Here is a 17,424-nt window from a genome sequence, read left to right as displayed (position 1 = left end):
CAGGATGAGAAGTTAGTAAGATATCGGAGCCCTCGGTTGGGTGTGCGGGCCCAGGGCTCATGAGAAGGTGAGCCTGGATGTAGCGGACTGTGGTCCCAGAAGTCGCTCCAGGTTCCTCAGCCTTCTCTGCCCTCAAGACCCTCACACATTCTTGAGGGGGGGAGGTGGTTCTGTATTTCCTTTTACAAATGAAACAAGGTGGCAACACGATGGGGGCCAGGAAGGAAGGGAAGGCATGGGGCCTATTTACAGGGGACTTGGAGTGAGTTTGAGGTGGGAGGTTGGGGGGATGCGGGCAGGGAGGGGAAGCCCTGACAGAGCTGTAATCTTCCTATGTCATTGGCAGTCTGGGTCCTGCTGCCACCCCAGAAGGAGGGTCCTGGGATCCACTCAGCCCCAGGAGGCCTGAGCGCCAGCAGTCCAGACCAGCACCCTGGGGCTCCTCCTCCCCGCAGGATGTGTTAAGTGGAGTGAGGCTCCCGGCTGGGGCCCTGCTCGCGGCCTGAGTCCCTGTCCTTGGCCTCCGAGGAGGACGACGAGGAGCCGACAGAGCCATGGCTGCGGCCCGACTGCCGGTAGGCGGCGCTCAACTCCTGCAGCCGCTCAGGCGTTGGCCCCCACTTGGCAAATCCAGGGTCGTTCTGTAGGAAGAGCACGGCCGTGCTGTGGACAGCCTTGTAGTGCATTTCCTCCCTGCGGGCAGAGGCAGCGGCTCAGGGAGGGGCCCGGCCCGGCCTGGTCAGCCCTGCCCGGCAGCCCAGCCCCCCTGCCCCGCCCGCCCAGCACCCACTTCTTGCAGACATGCTGGGAGCCGCTGCGGTACTCGTGCTCGAAGGCGGGCAGGACCAGCTGGTGGCGCTTGAAGCGGCTCTGCTCCATGCGGGTGAGCGCTGGGGTCGGGGGTTCCCGCCACTCGGGGATGAACACGATGAAGGACAGGGGCTCTGGCGAGCTCTCGAGCAGTTTCTGTGGGAGGGGCCCACGGTGGCCATCAGGGCCTGGCCCTCCAGCAGCCGGCCATCTTGCTCGCCGCCCCCCACCCATGGCGACACACCCACCTCAAAGTGAGAGACCATGGCATCCATGAGCTCCTCGCAGAAGGGAGGGTTGGCCTCGAAGGAACCACTCAGCGGGGAGAAGTCCAGGCAGGGCCTGGGGACAGAGGCGAGCATTTCAGGTCCCAGGACCCAGTCCCTCCACCAAACACAGGCGCTGCCCCCACGTGTAGGCAGCCACGTTGGAGAGATGGCTCTGGGCAGGCCAGAGGCCACGAGTCACCCTAATTCTGGGACAAGGCGTGGCCATCTCTGTTGAGTGGATGAGGACACAGAGGCTCAGGCTTGGTGACCCAAGTTCACTGAACTGGTTAGTGGAGGAGCTGGAGCCCCAGTCCAGTTCTGATCCCAGTGCCACCACAGCACGAGCCACACCCAGGAATCCCCTGCTGCTGAGCTTGCCCTCTTGCTAGCCGGGCGGCAGCTGCCTCTCTCATCCATCCGCACCCCCAGGCCCCCGCCACACCTCTCACTCCTCTCAGTGCCCGGAACCAGGCGCTGCTGCTCCACACCTGGGCTAATTCTCTTGAGAGCCACAGGCTGGGTGAGGGCGTGGCACAGGCTCCCAGACACTGAGCCACATGTCCCAGGTCACACAGCTGGGGGGGGTGGGGGCGGGGCAGGGATTCCACCCCAGACTGCCCAGCTCCAAAGCCCTCAAGCCTCGGGGAGCAGCTGACCCAGGTGGGCTCTGTGCTCTGGAGGATGGCTGCCTGGGCAAGCGGGAACCCACCGGGCCTGGACCCTCACCCGCGGGAGCCGAAGTAGCCGTCCGTGTCGGGGAAGGCGGAGCAGTACTGGCGAAAGTAGCAGTTGAGGGGTGAGGCGAAGCACTCAAAGCTGACGCCGAAAAGCCGGTGGAGGGCCTCGAAGACGTGCACGGGCAGCGACCCCTGCAGGCCTGTCCCCTCGTAGAGGCCCACGCCGAACATCATCTGCAGAGCAGCGGCGCTCAGCCTCTGGGGCGCAGCCTCCCCCCGCTCCAGAGGAGCCCCCACTCCAGCTGCCCCAGGCCCGTACCTGGTACCGGCGGAGAAGACACCAGACTCGGGGCAGGAACCTCTCAAAGGCAGAATCGTCGATGCAGCTGTAGCGGTAAAGGAGCCACTGTAGGACAGAAAGCAGGGGCTTCAGCAGCAGCCCTTCCCTCCCTCGTCACTGCCTCCTGCAGAGGACTCCAGGTCCAGAAAGATCAGCCCTTCACACCCCCCTCCTGGGGCACCTGCCTCCCCCACCCCCCAGCTCTTACCAGCTTGCTGAAGTAGTTGCGGCTGACCTTGACCATCTCGCCCTTATACCGGATGCAGACCACGTTATTCTCCACGTGCATTTCCACGCTGGGCATGGGAGGTGCAGACACGGCCAGCCGTACTGGATAGCAGTACACCAGGCGGGGCTCCACCTCGGGGGCCTCCACCTCCTCTGTGGGCAGGAGAAGAGTGAGGGGCCACCAACTCTCACCCTGGACAGCCTCAGTGCCTACCGAGGGCCAGGCGCTTCACACGCGCAGCCCAGTAACCAAGGGCGGTAAGTCTCACCCTGTGGAGGAGCAAACTGCAGCTCAGACAGTTCGGTAACGAAGGAAACAGCTAGGCAACTGGCAGGCGCGAGAACCAGTGGCCCACGTCAACACGCTCCGTACTGACTCGGGCCCCCGGGCCACCATGCCTTGGGGCCTAGTAGCCAAGCTGTGGGTTTGTTGCCAGGCAGAAGTATGAGACCTGCACTGCTTCGTCATCATAGTCACAATACCTTATTTAGGGATCTTTTGGGGCCCAGCACTTTAGTTCCCAGGGAATCCTCACACGCTCCTGTGGCCAGGTGTCTCACCTCAGTGAGGCTTGCAGAGAACGGATGTGAAGCAGGTCCACCTAACTACTTATCCCTGGCCTGTCTCGCTCTCCCTCCTCCGGCTCTCCCTTTCTCATCCCTTCTTCTGTTTCCTAGAGGAGTGCTAAAACCCCAGAGCCGAAGCCACAGCATGTCTCGCCCCAAGCGCTGCCGGGAGAAACAGGCTTCCCCAAACCAGCTGGCGGCCTTGAGGCTCAGCCTCACTTGTCCCTTTGTCAGGGCCCGGGATACCGAGTTGGTGGCGTCACAGCTGGCTCCTCGCCACCTGGCGCCTTACCTGGGATGTTGTTTTCCTTGAGAATGGCAAGGTGCTTCTCTCGGATCCGTTTGACGTACTCCAGAGAGATGTGGTAGATCTTACTGCAGATACCCTCCACGGAGTCCTTGGCTGCGGCCGAGACGTGGGGGCCACACTGCCTCCGCAGATGCTCCAGGCGATCCTGGAGGAGACACTCCTGATCAGGGCTCTGGTGGGCGGGCTGGGGAGGGCTGTTAGATTCCAACAGTCCTCGTTCCGAAACAGGCTCTGCTACTTACTAGCTGTGTCACTTGGACAAATCCCTCAGCATCTGTGAATCTTATTCCTCAGCTGCTAAGGGAACACAAAATACTTACCTAACAGGGCAGTTTGAATATTAAATGCGATCATTCCCATTAAGGGCTTGCCAAGCTCCTGGCATACAGTAAGTGTCCGATAAATGCCAGCACTTATTGTTGGGGTTACACTGGGCCAAATCCCTTGATACTTGCTGGGGAAACAGACAAACCAGGCACAATCCCTGCTTATAAGGCATTTGCAGTCTACGGGGAGAAAGACTGTTGTAAGACAGGGGCCCTGTGGTCACTGCAGATTTGCAATTTGAGCTTTTAGCAATTTGTAATTATACTGAATTGCACGTGTCAAAGTGATGGGTGAAAGTGAGTCACTCTGGCTAGTGAGTACACCTACCTTTGTCACTCTCTACGTGTCAAGTACACAGTTACTATCGTGAAGTGCGAAACCTTGTCTCTTGTGAAAAATGGTCCTGAAAAGAAAGCCCGTTGCTAGTGCTGGTGGAGAGTTAAAGAAGTGATGGGTTTAGGCCAGAAAACAGAATTGTTTTGAACACATTAAAGTGGGCGATTGAATCTGGTAGTAGCTCTTAACTGAAATAGGGCCACACACACCCAAGAAAAGGCAGTTTGTCGATCTGTTTCCAAAAATCTAAAGGGAGGTGTTGAACATTCATTAAGTTGAAAAGGCAGCTACTTATGGTGTGTGGCCGAGCACAGGATTCTATTAAGAACGCGAACGGAAATGTTCTCTGGGAGAAAGCCAGGAGCCTAGAGGAACATCTTCAGATGTGAGTCTGGGGACTGATGACTGTCAAAGGTCCACTGTACTACTGTACAGAAGGCTGACGTGGGGCCCGCCCAGCCTCGGCAGGCAGAGTGGGCTTCTCGAAGACAGTGGCCACAGAGCCTTTCCACCACTGGCCTTCCGGCTGGGGCCACTCACCATATAGTCCTCCTTGGAGGCGGAGTGGTCCTTCCGCAGCCAGCTGAAGGTATCCTCCACGTTCCACTTGACCACCTTCCTGCTGTCGGGAGATGCACTCCTGCCAGTTGAGGGTACATAAAGGGGCCGGCTGTTGAGCGTCTGCTCCACCCTCCCTCCTCCTCCCATCCTACTTCCACTGGCATTTGGGCATCAAACCCAGGCTGACATCATGACCCTTGTTCTGCCTTTGGGAGCTGGCCCCACTCCTGCCGCCAAGCGCAAGGACAGGGCCCTGAGAGTGGGCCAAATGGCCTGTGCCCTCCTCCCCCACTCTGCTCAGAGCCCCCTTGTGCCAGGGTCACAAGACGGAGCCAAACCTGGACTCGATGAGCCGCCTGGCAGCCTCTGCGTATTTGAAGAGCAAACGCTTGGCTTCCTCCCGGAACTTGATTCGGGATAACCTGGGTTAGAGAGCAGGCAGAGTTAGAGCCCTTCTATACCGGCCTGGGCACACAAACCAAGTTGCCAGGGTCGGCCGCAGCTGCGGGGCTGTACCTGATGGGAATGTCATTCATGATTTCGCGAAACATGGAAGGTGACACGACCGGTTCGCAGTTGCTCGGCAACAGAGGATCAGAGCCTTTGTCCACGACCTTGCGCTCCAACATCCAGCGGTTGAAGGATTCCCGGGGGGGCTCGATGCCTGTGGGACGGGAGAGCTGATGAAAGTCTGGATTGAGTCAGCGGGCTCCATGCCAGCCGGCATAGGAGGCATGGCATGGGCACTGGAGGTGCAACAGTAAACAAGACAGCCCCTGTTATGTCAGGAGCTTAGTCCTAGGCAACATTTCCCAGAGTATTCTGAGAATTGCTAGTTTTATAAAGGGTGTTACAAAGGGTAACAAAGAGGGGAGGGATGGATTCTATATTTCAGCCAAGTTAAGCAGGCTTACCTGCTACTTAATAAAAGCTACAGTTTATTACGCATTTACCCCTTGTAGTAACGCTGTGAGGTACAGGTGCTCGGGTTTTTATGCCCTTTTACAGATACATGACAAGGCTTCGAACAGTGCCTGGCAAACAGCACTGGAAGTGTTAATGATTGGTTTTGTTGTTTGGGCGTTACTGATCCCAGCCACCCTTTACGTAGGCACTGTTACTGTCACTATCTTACAGATGAGGAAACTCAAGGGCAGAGAAGTTAATCGATAAACCCGAGGTCACAGAGCCAGTGGTTAGTGGAGCCGGGACCCCTCCACAGCACACGCTCAACCACTGGGCTCCGCTGGCCAAGCCCTAGCTCTTGCTAACGGTGGATGGAAGCAAAGGAAGCTGGGGCCCAGGAGGCAGTTACCCTCTCGCTGCTGGCACAGCTCCCGGTAGTGCTGCCGAAGCTTCAGGATGAGCTGGGAACGGAGCAGCTCCACCTCGGGATGCGGAGGCAGCACCTCTGATGGCCCCCGGTGCTTGATGACAGCGTTGGTCTGAATGTCGAGATCCCAGTACACCCTTGGGGCACAGACGGGAGCAATGAGGAAAGGGATGCCCTGCCTGCCACCCCACGGTCCCAGGCAGGCTGACCATCGGTGATCGCCACTCCCAAGCCAATCAGCAGGGACTCACTCAGTGGGTCGGAGGAGAGCTGCCTGCTGTTTATCTTCAGGGGATGTCCCCCAAATCTTCAGGGTTGGGGTTCCTGGGACGCTGGGGGAGCTGGGCACTGACGGGCCCGTGGGTGTCATGGGGATGTCAATCTGGAGCAAGAGTCAAAGGCGTCAGGTCAGGAGAGCTGGCCCACGCGCCGACGCCGTGTGCACCTGGTGAGCTGCGCCCCGGGCCCCCTCCTGACCAGTCTGCCGATGCTCAGCGCTCACAGGGCACCTGACTGGGCTGCCTCGGCCCAGCCAGCTCCTGAGTCCACACACACTCACCTTGGGCTTCTTCACGCCATTGCCGCTGGGCTGCTCTTCCGAGAGCTGCCGCTTTCGGGGCTTGTTCTCAGCCGGGGGGGGTTCCACCAAGCTTGAGTCTTGGGGCAGGGGGGTCGCATTCAGCCCCAAAGGGTCCGACTGGTGGAGGGAGACCAGCAGAGTTGCAACCAGGACCAGCGGCTTAGGAGTCCCAGTACTGCGGAGGCCTGACGCCTCCCATGCCCCCGCTCCCACTCCTTGGAGAAGAGCAGAGGGGCTGGGATGCGGGAGGGACGCTCGGCTCCACTCCTGCCTGCTCCTTGCGACTGTGCACCCCGGGGGAGTGCTTCCCCTTCCTAATTCCCTCACCTTCAGAACAGCCAAGCTGAGACCGACCTCGCCACTGAAAAGGTGATTAAAGGACCAGTTTAACATGACATCTGGCATGGGATCAGTGCCCAGTACATGTTAGCTGCTTTTCCTTAAGAACCAGAATGGGGGACTCCACTGGCAGTCCAGTGGTTAGGACTCCGAGCTTTCACTGCTGAGAGCACAGGTTCAACACCTGGTGAGGGAACTAAAGATTCCGCAAGCCGCTCAGAGCGGCCAGAAAAAGAAAAAAGAACTAGAATGAAAATTAGGAATAAAGGGAAAACTCAAGAGACTCTGGGAAGTCTTTTGGAGACACCGAGGGTATGTGTGTGATGGTGGGCAGCAGGGCCTAGCCCTGAAATCCCTCAGGTGCGAGTCCTGCTCTGCCTCTTACTGGCTTGAGGTCTTGAGCCAGTCACTTCCCCTCTCTGAGCCTGTCTTCATCTGCAACATGGGGGTGGATCGTGCCAAGAAAGGCTGCCCCAACTGACGGCAATCCAAAAGCCCACATTCCCGCCAGACAGCCCGTGCCCCCACTTCCCCATCACGTGGACACTCCAGTTCCCAGACAGTGCTCCTCCCCGCACCCGACTTCACTCAGCCTACCTTCTCACCTTAAACGCTGGTTCACAGAGAAGCCTTCCCTGTTCCCTTCCCTTCCCCAGACCCGCTAAGAATCCCGGCTGTACTCGGACACAATTCTTCACGCAGGCGCTACACTGTAATCCTCCTGGCCCCTCCAGTAGACTGTCCCCTGAGCATGCAGAGGCAGGACCAGGTCTATCTTGTTAACAAGCACATCACAGGCACAGTGCCCAACATGCAGTACGAGTTCAGCATCGTACACTACAATCATCTTTCTAGGTGTCAGTCTCTCCTACTGAAGTATAGGTTCCATGAGGGCAGGATTGTGTCTGTCTTGCTTGGCATTGTGTCCCCAGGTCCAGGTCCTGACACAGGGCTAGGTACGTAATAGCTGCTCTGGGTACATTTGGGGAAGGCCCAGATGCCAGAAGCCGCCAAGACCCCTGCCCGAGGCCGGCACTCACAATCACATCGTGCTGGCCCAGCACGGGCATCTCCCACAGGGACTGGTTGGTGAATCGGTTGAAGTAGTAGGGACGGTTCTCCCTTCTGCTCCAGCACTTCTCCCAGCCAGCGTGCACCAGCTCCTCTGCAAGCAAGCACGGAGCCCAGCCAGGGTCAAGACTGCTCCCAGGCACCCTTCCTACCCCACCACCCAACCACTGCCCCTCGCCAGTACCTGGGAGGTCCTGCACCAGGCGGACGGGCTTTGGAGAACAGGGCTGGCTCTGATTGGAGGTGCCTGGGGAGTGACTCAACAAGGATGCTTCCTCCCGGGGGCTGCCGTGATTCTCATTGGCCATCTCAGCACCCACACCGGACCTGCCACACAGAGGACCGAAGGGTGTCAGGGCCAGCAGGGCATGGAGGTCAGTTCCACCCCCGCACTGCACCCCAGTTACAATCCACAAGGGCCCCAGTGACCACCTGCACATGTGGAGAAACCAATCCAGTCCCTTCCTGGACGGCCAGCCTTGTGCCACAGGAGCCCTCAGCTCTAAGTTGCAGTTCCCTCAACTGTAAGTGGGTGCACTCCCGTTGCTCTTTTGGCCTGGAATACTCTTTCCCCGCTTCTCTGCCTGGCTTGCCACTAGGTCCACATCCTCCAGGGACCCTTCCTTGGTCCTCCCTTCCCCAGGCTAGGTGATCAGAGTCCTAGGATTGTAGGATTGTCGCACTCAAATAGTCTGGTCCACTAACTTGGTTTGTCTCCCCATTAGACTGTCAGAACTCCCAGGCCTCAGTACTGGGTACAGTTCAGCTCTCTCCAGTGCTCAGCATGGTACCTGGACCCAGCAGGAGCTGTATTCATTCTGCCAATGTTTACAAAGCACCAACAGTGGCAGACAAGACAGAACAGAGTCTGCCCTTGAGAAGCTGTTACCATAAGAAGAAATAGTAACTGCTCCTCTTTCCTTTTCCTATCCAGTAAAATCTAACTGGAACACAGCACAGCCCAGGAAGGGGCATGGCATCTAATTAGATGCCTTGTTCTACGCTACAGAGCAGGAAGAACCAGTAGGACTGAGAAGGAATACCGAGTTCAGTCCTTCATAATCCCCAGGTGAAAACATACTTTAAACACCAGGAAGAAGGTCAGCTCCTTCTGATTTGTATTCCTAACTACCCCACCCAAAGCACACCCAGCACAAGCCTCAATGGCCAAAGTGGTTCCCAACCTGGCTGTCAGACTCCTAGGGGCCAACTGAGGTCAGCCTGGTGCTCCTAAAGTTGTTTTCAATGTCACAACACCCAAAAGAAATCAAACATTTACCCACAAAAAGACCACAAAGGCACATTTAAACACTGGTTATCTTTGCTACTGAAATTTTATCAACTGACTGCTGTCACATTGATTATCTCATGACAATCAGAAGCTCTGACGGTTGTTGGCGACATCATAGCGATCACTGGCTTGTTGATTTTATTGTACACCCAGTCACAGACATCTTTGTTAATTTGGAAAGGGGAAAATGAACGGTTACTTTGTCTGTACAGTTTGGCAGATAAAAATGCAGGGAACAAGAGAACACACATACAACAAAAGGGGGCCAGGATAAAAAGGTTTGGAACCACTGACCAAGGGGAGATGCCTTGGTCCTCTGGGGAAGAGGAATTCCCGGTGCCTCGGGGCGGACCCACAGGTCTCAAGGCTGAACAAGGTCCCTCTTTCTCTCACCCTCTGGGGTCTGCAACGCTAGCATGAGAGGGCTTTCTTCTCCGGCCAGATGGACCCCCTGGTCCCACAGAGGCAGTGGGGAGGCCTGCAGGAAAGCGTGCAGTGCAGGCGTGTGGGCTGGTCAGCAGTGGAGTGGACGGGAGCCCAGGGGATTCCTTGCATCAGCAACTGCAGAGCAAAGGGAAGAAAAGAGAGTCACAGACCTGTGAAATGCTGCAGAACAGGGACAAGAACAAGAGGGGCAATTACACAGGGCACGGCGGAAGCCCCCAGGACAGGGCAGGACACTCTGTGGGAGATCTGGGGATTCAGGGGATGAAAACAGTACTTCTCAAGCTTCAAAACCAACAGGTTCACACTCACAGACTTGCAGCCTGCACCGTCCCACGGGACCCTGAGTTGAAAAGGGCCCTGAGACTGGTTTAATGCTCTGCTGTCACGGTCTTCACATCTTTAATAAACTTTTAACAAGGGGCCTGTGTTCTCATTTGTACATTTGATGTCACAAATTATGTAGCTGGTCTGGCCAACCACAGTACCCCTAAGACGAAAGTGAACAACATACGTATCACAGGTTGGGAGTGGGCACGGTCCCAAGCCACCCACAGTGAGGGAAAAACACATTTCTTTGAATCAGGTCTTTAATTTTAAAAATAATAATAATCCATGCCAATGCATTGTATAACACAGCGTGTTCACCTTCACTGAAATATTTTCCCCAAGAAATACTGTGTGATACCAATGCACCAAGCAGGTGAACTATGCAGAGGAGGGACAAGCAGCACAGCTTAGTGAGGCCAAGTGGGGACTCTGCAGTGTTTCCAAAACCAGCTGTGCATCAGAACCACCAGGGAACTTGTTAAAAAAAAACCCTCAGATTCCTGTCGCTCACTCCACATCGTAGAGGTGGGGAGGGGAGATACACAAGAATCTGTATCTTTTAAACACAGCTCAAGAGTGGGATTGGGAGACTGGGTGACTAATCTTCTCACTTTACACCACTTCAAATCTTTACCAACTTTTTTATGATTAAAAAGGTTTTTAATTTCCCAGGTGATCTGGATGCAGCAGGTCGGTGCTGCATCAACCCTGGGTTTGCACAGACCCCGGTTCCAGAAGCTTCTGCCACTTTCCGAATTAGAACCAGAATCACTCAACCTCTACGGTCTCGATGCATAGAGCTTAGCACACTGTACTAAGTGCAAGTTATCTCTGCAAGTAAGAGATAACTGCTATTACTAAGGAAAAGTTTTTATTTATCCTGTGGCTTCCCGGCCCCCCGCGCATACCGCAGCTCGACAAGGCCCCAACAGCTTAAAGATAAACAAGCGTATCTGCGGAACCAGAGGAACACACCAGAAGGAAGAGAGAGTCCGACTCCAGGATTGGAGGAAGACGGGGCGGGATCATTTCAGTAACGCACCAATCAGAATACTCCGGCCCAACAGGGAGCAGTCAAAGGGCTTCCAAAGTGCGCAGGCGCGGGGGGGCGCGCGATGGCGGGGAGGGCCCAACCCCCGCCGCGCGCGCACCTTCCCCCTACCCGCCAGCGGGGGCGGGCTGTTTGGCGCGCGCGCGCCAGCCCATCTCCCGGGCTCCGCCCCCCGCCCCGCCGCGCGCTCCCGCCCCCGGGCTGAGGCGACTCAGAGTCGGAGACCGACACAAAGGCGGTGGCGGCGGCAGCGGTGGAGGGACTCTAAAGACCGGTCCGCCCGCGCTCCCCGGACCCAACTCCCTCATCCAGGTCACCGGCCCGGCCGCCCCCCAGTGGGCCTAAGATGGCGGCGGCGGCAGAGACGGGGCAAGCGGTAGCCTCGAGCGGAAAGCGCCGGAGGGGGCCACCGCCGCCTGGCTTCGGACCCCGGACCCTGGCGCGGCTCGCGGCGGGACTATGGCTTCCTGGGGCTCTTACCTGCCCGCAGCGGACTCGAGGGGACGCGGCTACACGTTCTGCTCGACCGCCCGTTTTGCCGCCTCCGCCTCGCCCTCCCCAACGCCGCTGCCGCCATCTTGTGTCCCGGGCCGGGACTCCGCGCTGCGCATGCGCTGGTACCGCCTCTGAGGGACCTCGCCGCTGCCGCGCCGCCATCTTGAGTGTGGCAGGACAGGCCGACTCTTTAGACCTCGCTTGCTGTGGGCCCCCTCCCCTTCCTGCCGTCCTTCCCTGCTGTTCATGCGGGTCTGAGGAGCGGGAGGCAGCTTTGCGGGCCCTGGGGTGTGGACTGAGGCAGGAATGATCCCACGAGCACGCTCCCTGCCTCAGTTTCCCCCGCAAGCACACCCGCTGGGGACCCAGGAGCTGAGTGGGCGGTGCGCCGGCAGTCGAGCTGAGTGTGCGCACCAGGGGGCGCGGAGCGGGCTTGAAACCTGCGGGGGCTAGGCCCAGACGCCCACCTGGGGGCGGAGTCCTGGTGACGTAATCTCTGGACGTACAGAGGACCTGGGTCTTGCCTGCGGCGCGGCTCCGCCACTTCCGGGCAGTCGCTTGTCGTCTTTGGACCGTTGTCCGGAATGTTTTCCAGCCATTTCTTATATGCAGGCTGCATGCACATCGAACTTTCTCCCCTAATGAGGCTGCATAAGTTCTAAGAGCCCCTGAGTAGAAGAAACTCAAAATAGCCCTGAGAGACATATAATAAAGATGGCTTTTGGCAAAGTTGGGAAATTATAAACTAAATGCATCAGAGGGCTTTCCAACACTGATATCAGTGGTTGCTAGTTGCAGTGCAAAACCTGAGACCTCAGGCCGGCCACAAAAGTTAACCCAGCAGGAGAATGGCAGTCGCCAGGTCCCTGGCTGCCTGCAGGATTCTTTGGTAGAGGTGAGCAGGCGACTCACTAGCTCCACCTCCCTCTGGCCTCCCCAGTAAGCCGACCTCCCAGTGATAGCTTAGGAAGACAGGCTTGCCACCTGCTGTTCGACTTGCGCTTCCCACGTAGAGCCTGAGGCTGCAGATACCCCAGCCGGGCCTCCGCTCCTGTCCGTGGTGCCTGGTCCCAGCAGCTTGGTGGGGTTGGGGGAGTGCCAGCAAACCCGATGCAGTAGTGTGAACAGTAATTAAGAACTAGGGTTCCCATCAGTCTGACTGGGTTCAAACTCCTCCTCCACCCGAGATGTAGATGTGTGGCCTTGAAGGAGTTGCTTAACCTCTTTACGCTTTAGTTTCCTCTAATGGAGGATAAGGCTGCCTACCTCATCAAGGTTTGGTGAGAATTAACTGGGATGCTGCCTGGGGAAGTACTCAGCACAGCAACTGACACTAACAGATGTTAGCTCTTATCACCTCACGGGGTTTGAGGCTTGCTCCATGTAGATCTGAGACCTCTGGAAATAAGCCAGCTCCTTGTAGGCACAGCAGGTGCAGCGATCCTGCCCTCACAGTGCATACAGTTCACCTGATAGGCTTGACAGGCCATCAGATGCAGGGTCCCCACCTCAGACAGGGGAACCACATGTCCTGCTTTGCCTGGGACAGTCTTGATTTATGTCTGTTGTCCTGGCATAATTATTAAAATGGCTTCCTTTCTCAAAAGGGCCCTGGTTGGACAATAAATTATATGGTCACTCTCGACTTACAGAATGCCCAGTTTTACAAGCTCACTAGCTGGTTCTTATTAACACTGGAGTGTAAAAATCATATAGTGATGGTTACATGTTCGTGCCTTCATGTTTTCAAAGTATTTTTTCATTCCTTGTTCAGATTCTCTTATTATCAAAGCATCAAACTTCCCGAGTGCCTATCCTAATCTGTCCTCTCTGAACCCTGAGAGTAGAAAAGATTAGATCAAATCTACACATGAGGAAACTGAAACTGGGGGAGGGGGCAGGGGTGAAATGATTGTCCAGGTTCACAGCCATGAAATAAGAGAACTGGGATTTTAAGCTCAGGTTTTAACACCAAAACCTAAGGCTGATTCCTTAAAACCACACTGCTTCTCTCTCTTGTGGAGAAGGGAATCTGGACTCGGGGCAAGTGACTTGTCTGAGCTCACATGGTGGTCCTGGACACTTCCACTTCAACGTCTTGTAGGTTTCTCTACCTCAGAGCATTAAACACTGCTCTTCACTTTCTTTGCGTCCCCAAACTTGTTCTTCCCATTATATCCTCATCCCTTCTCTCTATCATTTCTGCTACTTAGAGCAAGCTCTACTACGTCGAGCAAGCATTATTTTAAAAATCTTTTTCTTGTGAAGAATAGTACATATAGGGACTTCCTTGGTGGTCCAGTCGTTAAGACTCCGCGCTTCTCTCAATGCAGGGGGCCCGGGGTTCAATCCCTGGTCAGGGAACTAGATCCCTCATGCCGCAACTAAGACCTGGTACAGCCAAATAAATAAGTATTTTTAAAAAATAGTACACATGCAGGAAGGCACACAAAACAGAAAGGTAGATGATTTGTCACAGAGTGAATGTGGTAAATGTCACTCAGGTCAAGATATTGCGAAGCACAGGGTAACCACTGTTCCCACTACTTTTGCGATAATGACTTCCATGCTTTTATAGTTTTACCGCCTAAGCACGCACCCCTAAAGACTATCCCTTCATTTCACCTGTTCCTCAAACTTTATATAAATGGAATTATATGTGTTTCCCTTCTTTTGCTCAACATTGCACTTGTAAGACCCATCTGAGTTGTTGCATGTAGCCATAGTTAATTTTCATTGCTGTATCCTGTCTTCCAATGTATATTTCTCTACTCCACTGTTGGGGGATATTAGAAGCCCCCACCCTGTACCTCTTTTCTGAATTACTACTGGTTTGGAGATCAGTCCCCAAACTGGTCTTCTGATCCTCCAGCCCTGCTTCTCTCGTGGTCCATAATCCACCATGCAGTCACGGGGATCTCTTTAAGTCTGGTCATACTGCAAATCTGACCAAGTCACCCTGGCCTTAAAACCCTTGAATGTCTCCCCACTGACTGCACAATAAAGTCCCAAACCCTTACCTTGGCTTCCAAGACTATAGTTATGAGAGCTACTATGGCAGGGCGTTTTTTAGGGGCTGCACCAAGCACTTTGCATACATTCATGTTATTCACAATCCGGACCTTCAAACCATCTCTCATTTGGTCCCAGTGATCCTTATAATTTCCCTAAATGTGCCGCATTCTCACTTGACCCTGGGCCTTTGCACATGCTGTTTGCTCTCACTTTTCCTCCTCCTTTGCCTAATTCAGCCTTCATCTTAACTGAGATGTTGCCTCCACCAGGCAGCCTTCCCTGAACTTGCCTGAACCCAGGCTAGGCTAGGTCAGATCTCCTCTTCTGTATTCCCCTAATGACCTGTGCTCAGTGTTTGTCCATTTTCTCCGTCCACGAGGCTGTGGACTGCTTAAGGGCGGGGACAGGGCTTGTCACCCCTGCAGTCCCCAGACCCAGCACTGTGCCCAAGCCTCCGTAAATATTTGTTGACCACAGACAGACCACACTGGGTTGAAGTCTTAGTGACTTTTTCAGGTATCCCCATCTCTATTCCAGGCTCTGGTTTCTGTGGTGGGAACACCAAGGCAGCACCCTTTGGGACACCAAGAAAAACATGAGTTGCACAATGTGGCAGAGTCCCTGTCAGCAGCCTGGGGTCGTGTACTCCCAAGATGGGTTTGAGCAGGTCAACCAAACATCCTGGGGCTTTCAAGCAGTCCATCAACTTTTCTGTAGAAGCCTCACTAGACAGCAGATCTAGGTTGGGAGAGATGGTAAGCAGAGCTCCTCCAGACATAGCCAGTCCTGGACGTGAAACCGAGCAGGACCCTGTGGGGCTCCTGAGCATAGAAGCTTTTCAAACAGTGCTAATTAGGAAAGAGAGGGGATACAGAGGCAAGGGAGGAGCAGTCAAGAAACAATAGTGATCAGGCTTCCCTGGTGGTGCCGTGGTTAAGAATCTGCCTGCCAATGCAGGGGACACAGGTTCGAGCCCTGGTCTGGGAAGATCCCACATGCCGCGGAGCAACTAAGCCCGTGCGCCACAACAACTGAAGCCCGCGCGCCTAGAGCCCATGCTCCACAACAAGAGAAGCCACCGCAATGAGAAGCCCGTGCACCACAACGAAGTGTAGCCCCCACTCGCCGCAACTAGAGAAAGCCCGCGCACAGCAACAAAGACCCAACACAGCCAAAAATAAATTAATTAAATAAATTTATAAAAACATAAAAGATTTTACATGTTTTTAAAAAAAAATTTTTTTTTATTAAAAAAAGAAAACTAAAGAAACAATAGTGCAGCCTTGGGGCAGGGTCCTTGTTCCACCTCAAGGGATACACATAATATTTTTGAGGTCTTTGTAAAACTAAACCCCCAACAAATGGAAGATGTTAGCATTCTTCATTCCAGTTTAAAGGAACCAGAGAAGTTCATTAGGAGGAGACCACCTGAGGCCGGATTAAAGGAGCGCAGGCCCTGCACGCACCCTGACCCTTATCAGCAACCTCACCTTCGAACTATTGCTATAAAAAACTCTTCACCAAATCCTCCCAGGTTGGGACACACGTGGGCCTCTCACTGTTGTGGCCTCTCCCGCTGTGGAGCACAGGCTCCGGACGCACAGGCTCAGTGGCCATGGCTCATGGGCCCAGCCGCTCCACGGCATGTGAGATCTTCCCGGACCGGGGCACGAACCCGCGTCCCCTGCATCGGCAGGCAGACTCTCAACCACTGTGCCACCAGGGAAGCCCGGGACACACAGTTTTGAGGGGCATGAGCCCACTGTTTCCCCCTTTGCCTGGCAAAGCAATAAAGCTATCCTTTTCTACTTCACCCCAAACTCTGTCTCCGAGATTCAACTGGGCACTGGTGCACAGAGGCCGAGTTTCTGGCATCAGCGGGAGCCTGTTATCAGGGCCTCTGAGGACCCTGGCCTCAAATCAGGACAAAGCCATCTCCATGTTAAAGCGGAAACATAAACTTACAGGCTCAGGGTGCCACATACCTTCACCTCCCTGTTCTTTCCCACTACGGCAAGAAGCTGCTGAGAGAGAACCACACATTTTAAGCCCTGAGGTCCTGGCAGTTGGGGAAGGGAGGCTCCAACATGACCCTGTTCCAGGTTGCTTTCCTCCCCGCCAAGGCCAAGCCTGAGCTGCCCCGAGACCCTGTTCTGCAGTTGAAGTATCACTAAGGCAGTTTCCAAGGCGAGTGGGCCTGGCCCTAGGAAAGCTTTGGAAGCAGGCTGCCACCCAAGCTGTGGTTTCCACAGGGAGTGGCTCTCTGGCCGTTCTGGGACCAGATGAGAGAAGCCAGTTAAGCCAAGAATAGATGAGGGCAATGGGGCGCCTCCTCTGGTCTCCATGGCCCAGAGAGTGTCTGATGTGGCGTGAGGCCCCTTCCATGTCTTCACTGCCCGATATGTGTTGAGGCCTGCCCCAGAACCTTGAGACAGGCTCTTCATCTTCAGGGAGCCCGCGGAGGAGTGGGGAGGCAGACACATAAATACACCGTCTGCTACAGGGAGATAAAGGCTCTACTGGGACGACCAGGGGAGTAGGTGTGCAAAGGAGAAGGCTTCAGAAGAGATAACAGTGAGGTGAATTTTGCTGGAAGAATAGGATTTTCCAGGTGGGCAAGGAAGGGGGAAGGGTATGGCCAAGGCCTGGAGGTGTGAAAACGTGTGTTATGTTTGCAGAACTAATCGGTCTGAGCGCTGCCTGGGAACCCAAATCCAGTCCCTGTTCTGGGTTAGGGCCCAGCATCCCCAGGTGGTGTTTCAGTCATCTCAGGATGGAGTGGGGGGCACCAGTGGTGGTCTCCTCCACCCTCCCACCCACTCCCTCCGATACCCATTTTTCTACTTCGGGCAGCCTGGCCAAGAGCCAGGATGTTTACACCCATACGAGCTGAGTCTGCAGAATTAAATCCCAGACTTCTCCAAAAAAGAAGCCAGGGTGTCAGCTGGCAACTTCCTGAAAGTCTGAGATCAGAGGAAACAGTGACCTAGAGAGGGAGGAGGACACCAACGGAAACCCCAGCTGAGGGGTTTCTAGAACACTTGGCTTCT

General features: G+C 55.2%; 1 protein-coding gene across 3 annotated transcripts; it reads right to left on the bottom strand.

Moving 5' to 3' along the window:
- Positions 1-148: 148 nt before the first annotated feature.
- PCIF1 (phosphorylated CTD interacting factor 1) lies at positions 149-12,838 on the bottom strand. 3 transcript variants are annotated; one of them, XM_019943838.3, is made up of 17 exons: positions 11,345-12,838; positions 9,433-9,600; positions 7,933-8,075; positions 7,718-7,842; positions 6,318-6,455; positions 6,010-6,140; positions 5,741-5,895; positions 4,942-5,089; positions 4,764-4,847; positions 4,405-4,504; positions 3,184-3,346; positions 2,305-2,477; positions 2,076-2,162; positions 1,806-1,990; positions 1,059-1,152; positions 791-966; positions 149-641 (listed from the first exon to the last, which is right to left on the bottom strand). In XM_019943838.3, exons 3-17 carry the CDS (start codon positions 8,054-8,056, stop codon positions 587-589), a joined length of 1,938 nt encoding a protein of 645 aa, XP_019799397.1. In that variant the 5' UTR covers positions 8,057-8,075; positions 9,433-9,600; positions 11,345-12,838; the 3' UTR covers positions 149-586. The 3 variants fall into 3 exon arrangements, with proteins under 3 accessions (XP_019799397.1, XP_019799395.1, XP_019799394.1); XM_019943836.3 differs by having other exon boundaries at positions 149-693; positions 11,345-12,833; XM_019943835.3 differs by lacking the exon at positions 11,345-12,838 and having other exon boundaries at positions 149-693; positions 9,334-9,471.
- Between the last annotated feature and the right edge of the window lie 4,586 nt (positions 12,839-17,424).

This window comes from Tursiops truncatus, chromosome 15, assembly GCF_011762595.2.
Source record: "Tursiops truncatus isolate mTurTru1 chromosome 15, mTurTru1.mat.Y, whole genome shotgun sequence".
NCBI classification, from domain to species: domain Eukaryota; kingdom Metazoa; phylum Chordata; class Mammalia; order Artiodactyla; family Delphinidae; genus Tursiops; species Tursiops truncatus.
The sequence above is the reverse complement of the archived record's forward strand: the minus strand, read 5'-3'. Positions and strand labels throughout refer to the sequence as shown.

What these genes read in the sequence shown, in the direction of transcription:
- PCIF1 (XM_019943836.3), bottom strand. Translation starts at nt 8,056, where the DNA reads ATGGCCAATGAGAATCACGGCAGCCCCCGGGAGGAAGCATCCTTGTTG. An exon ending in ATGGCGTGAAGAAGCCCAAG is followed by an intron (nt 6,141 to 6,317) that starts GTGAGTGTGTGT and finishes CTCTTGCTCCAG; the next exon opens with ATTGACATCCCCATGACACC. An exon ending in GCAACTACTTCAGCAAGCTG is followed by an intron (nt 2,163 to 2,304) that starts GTAAGAGCTGGG and finishes TCTGTCCTACAG; the next exon opens with TGGCTCCTTTACCGCTACAG.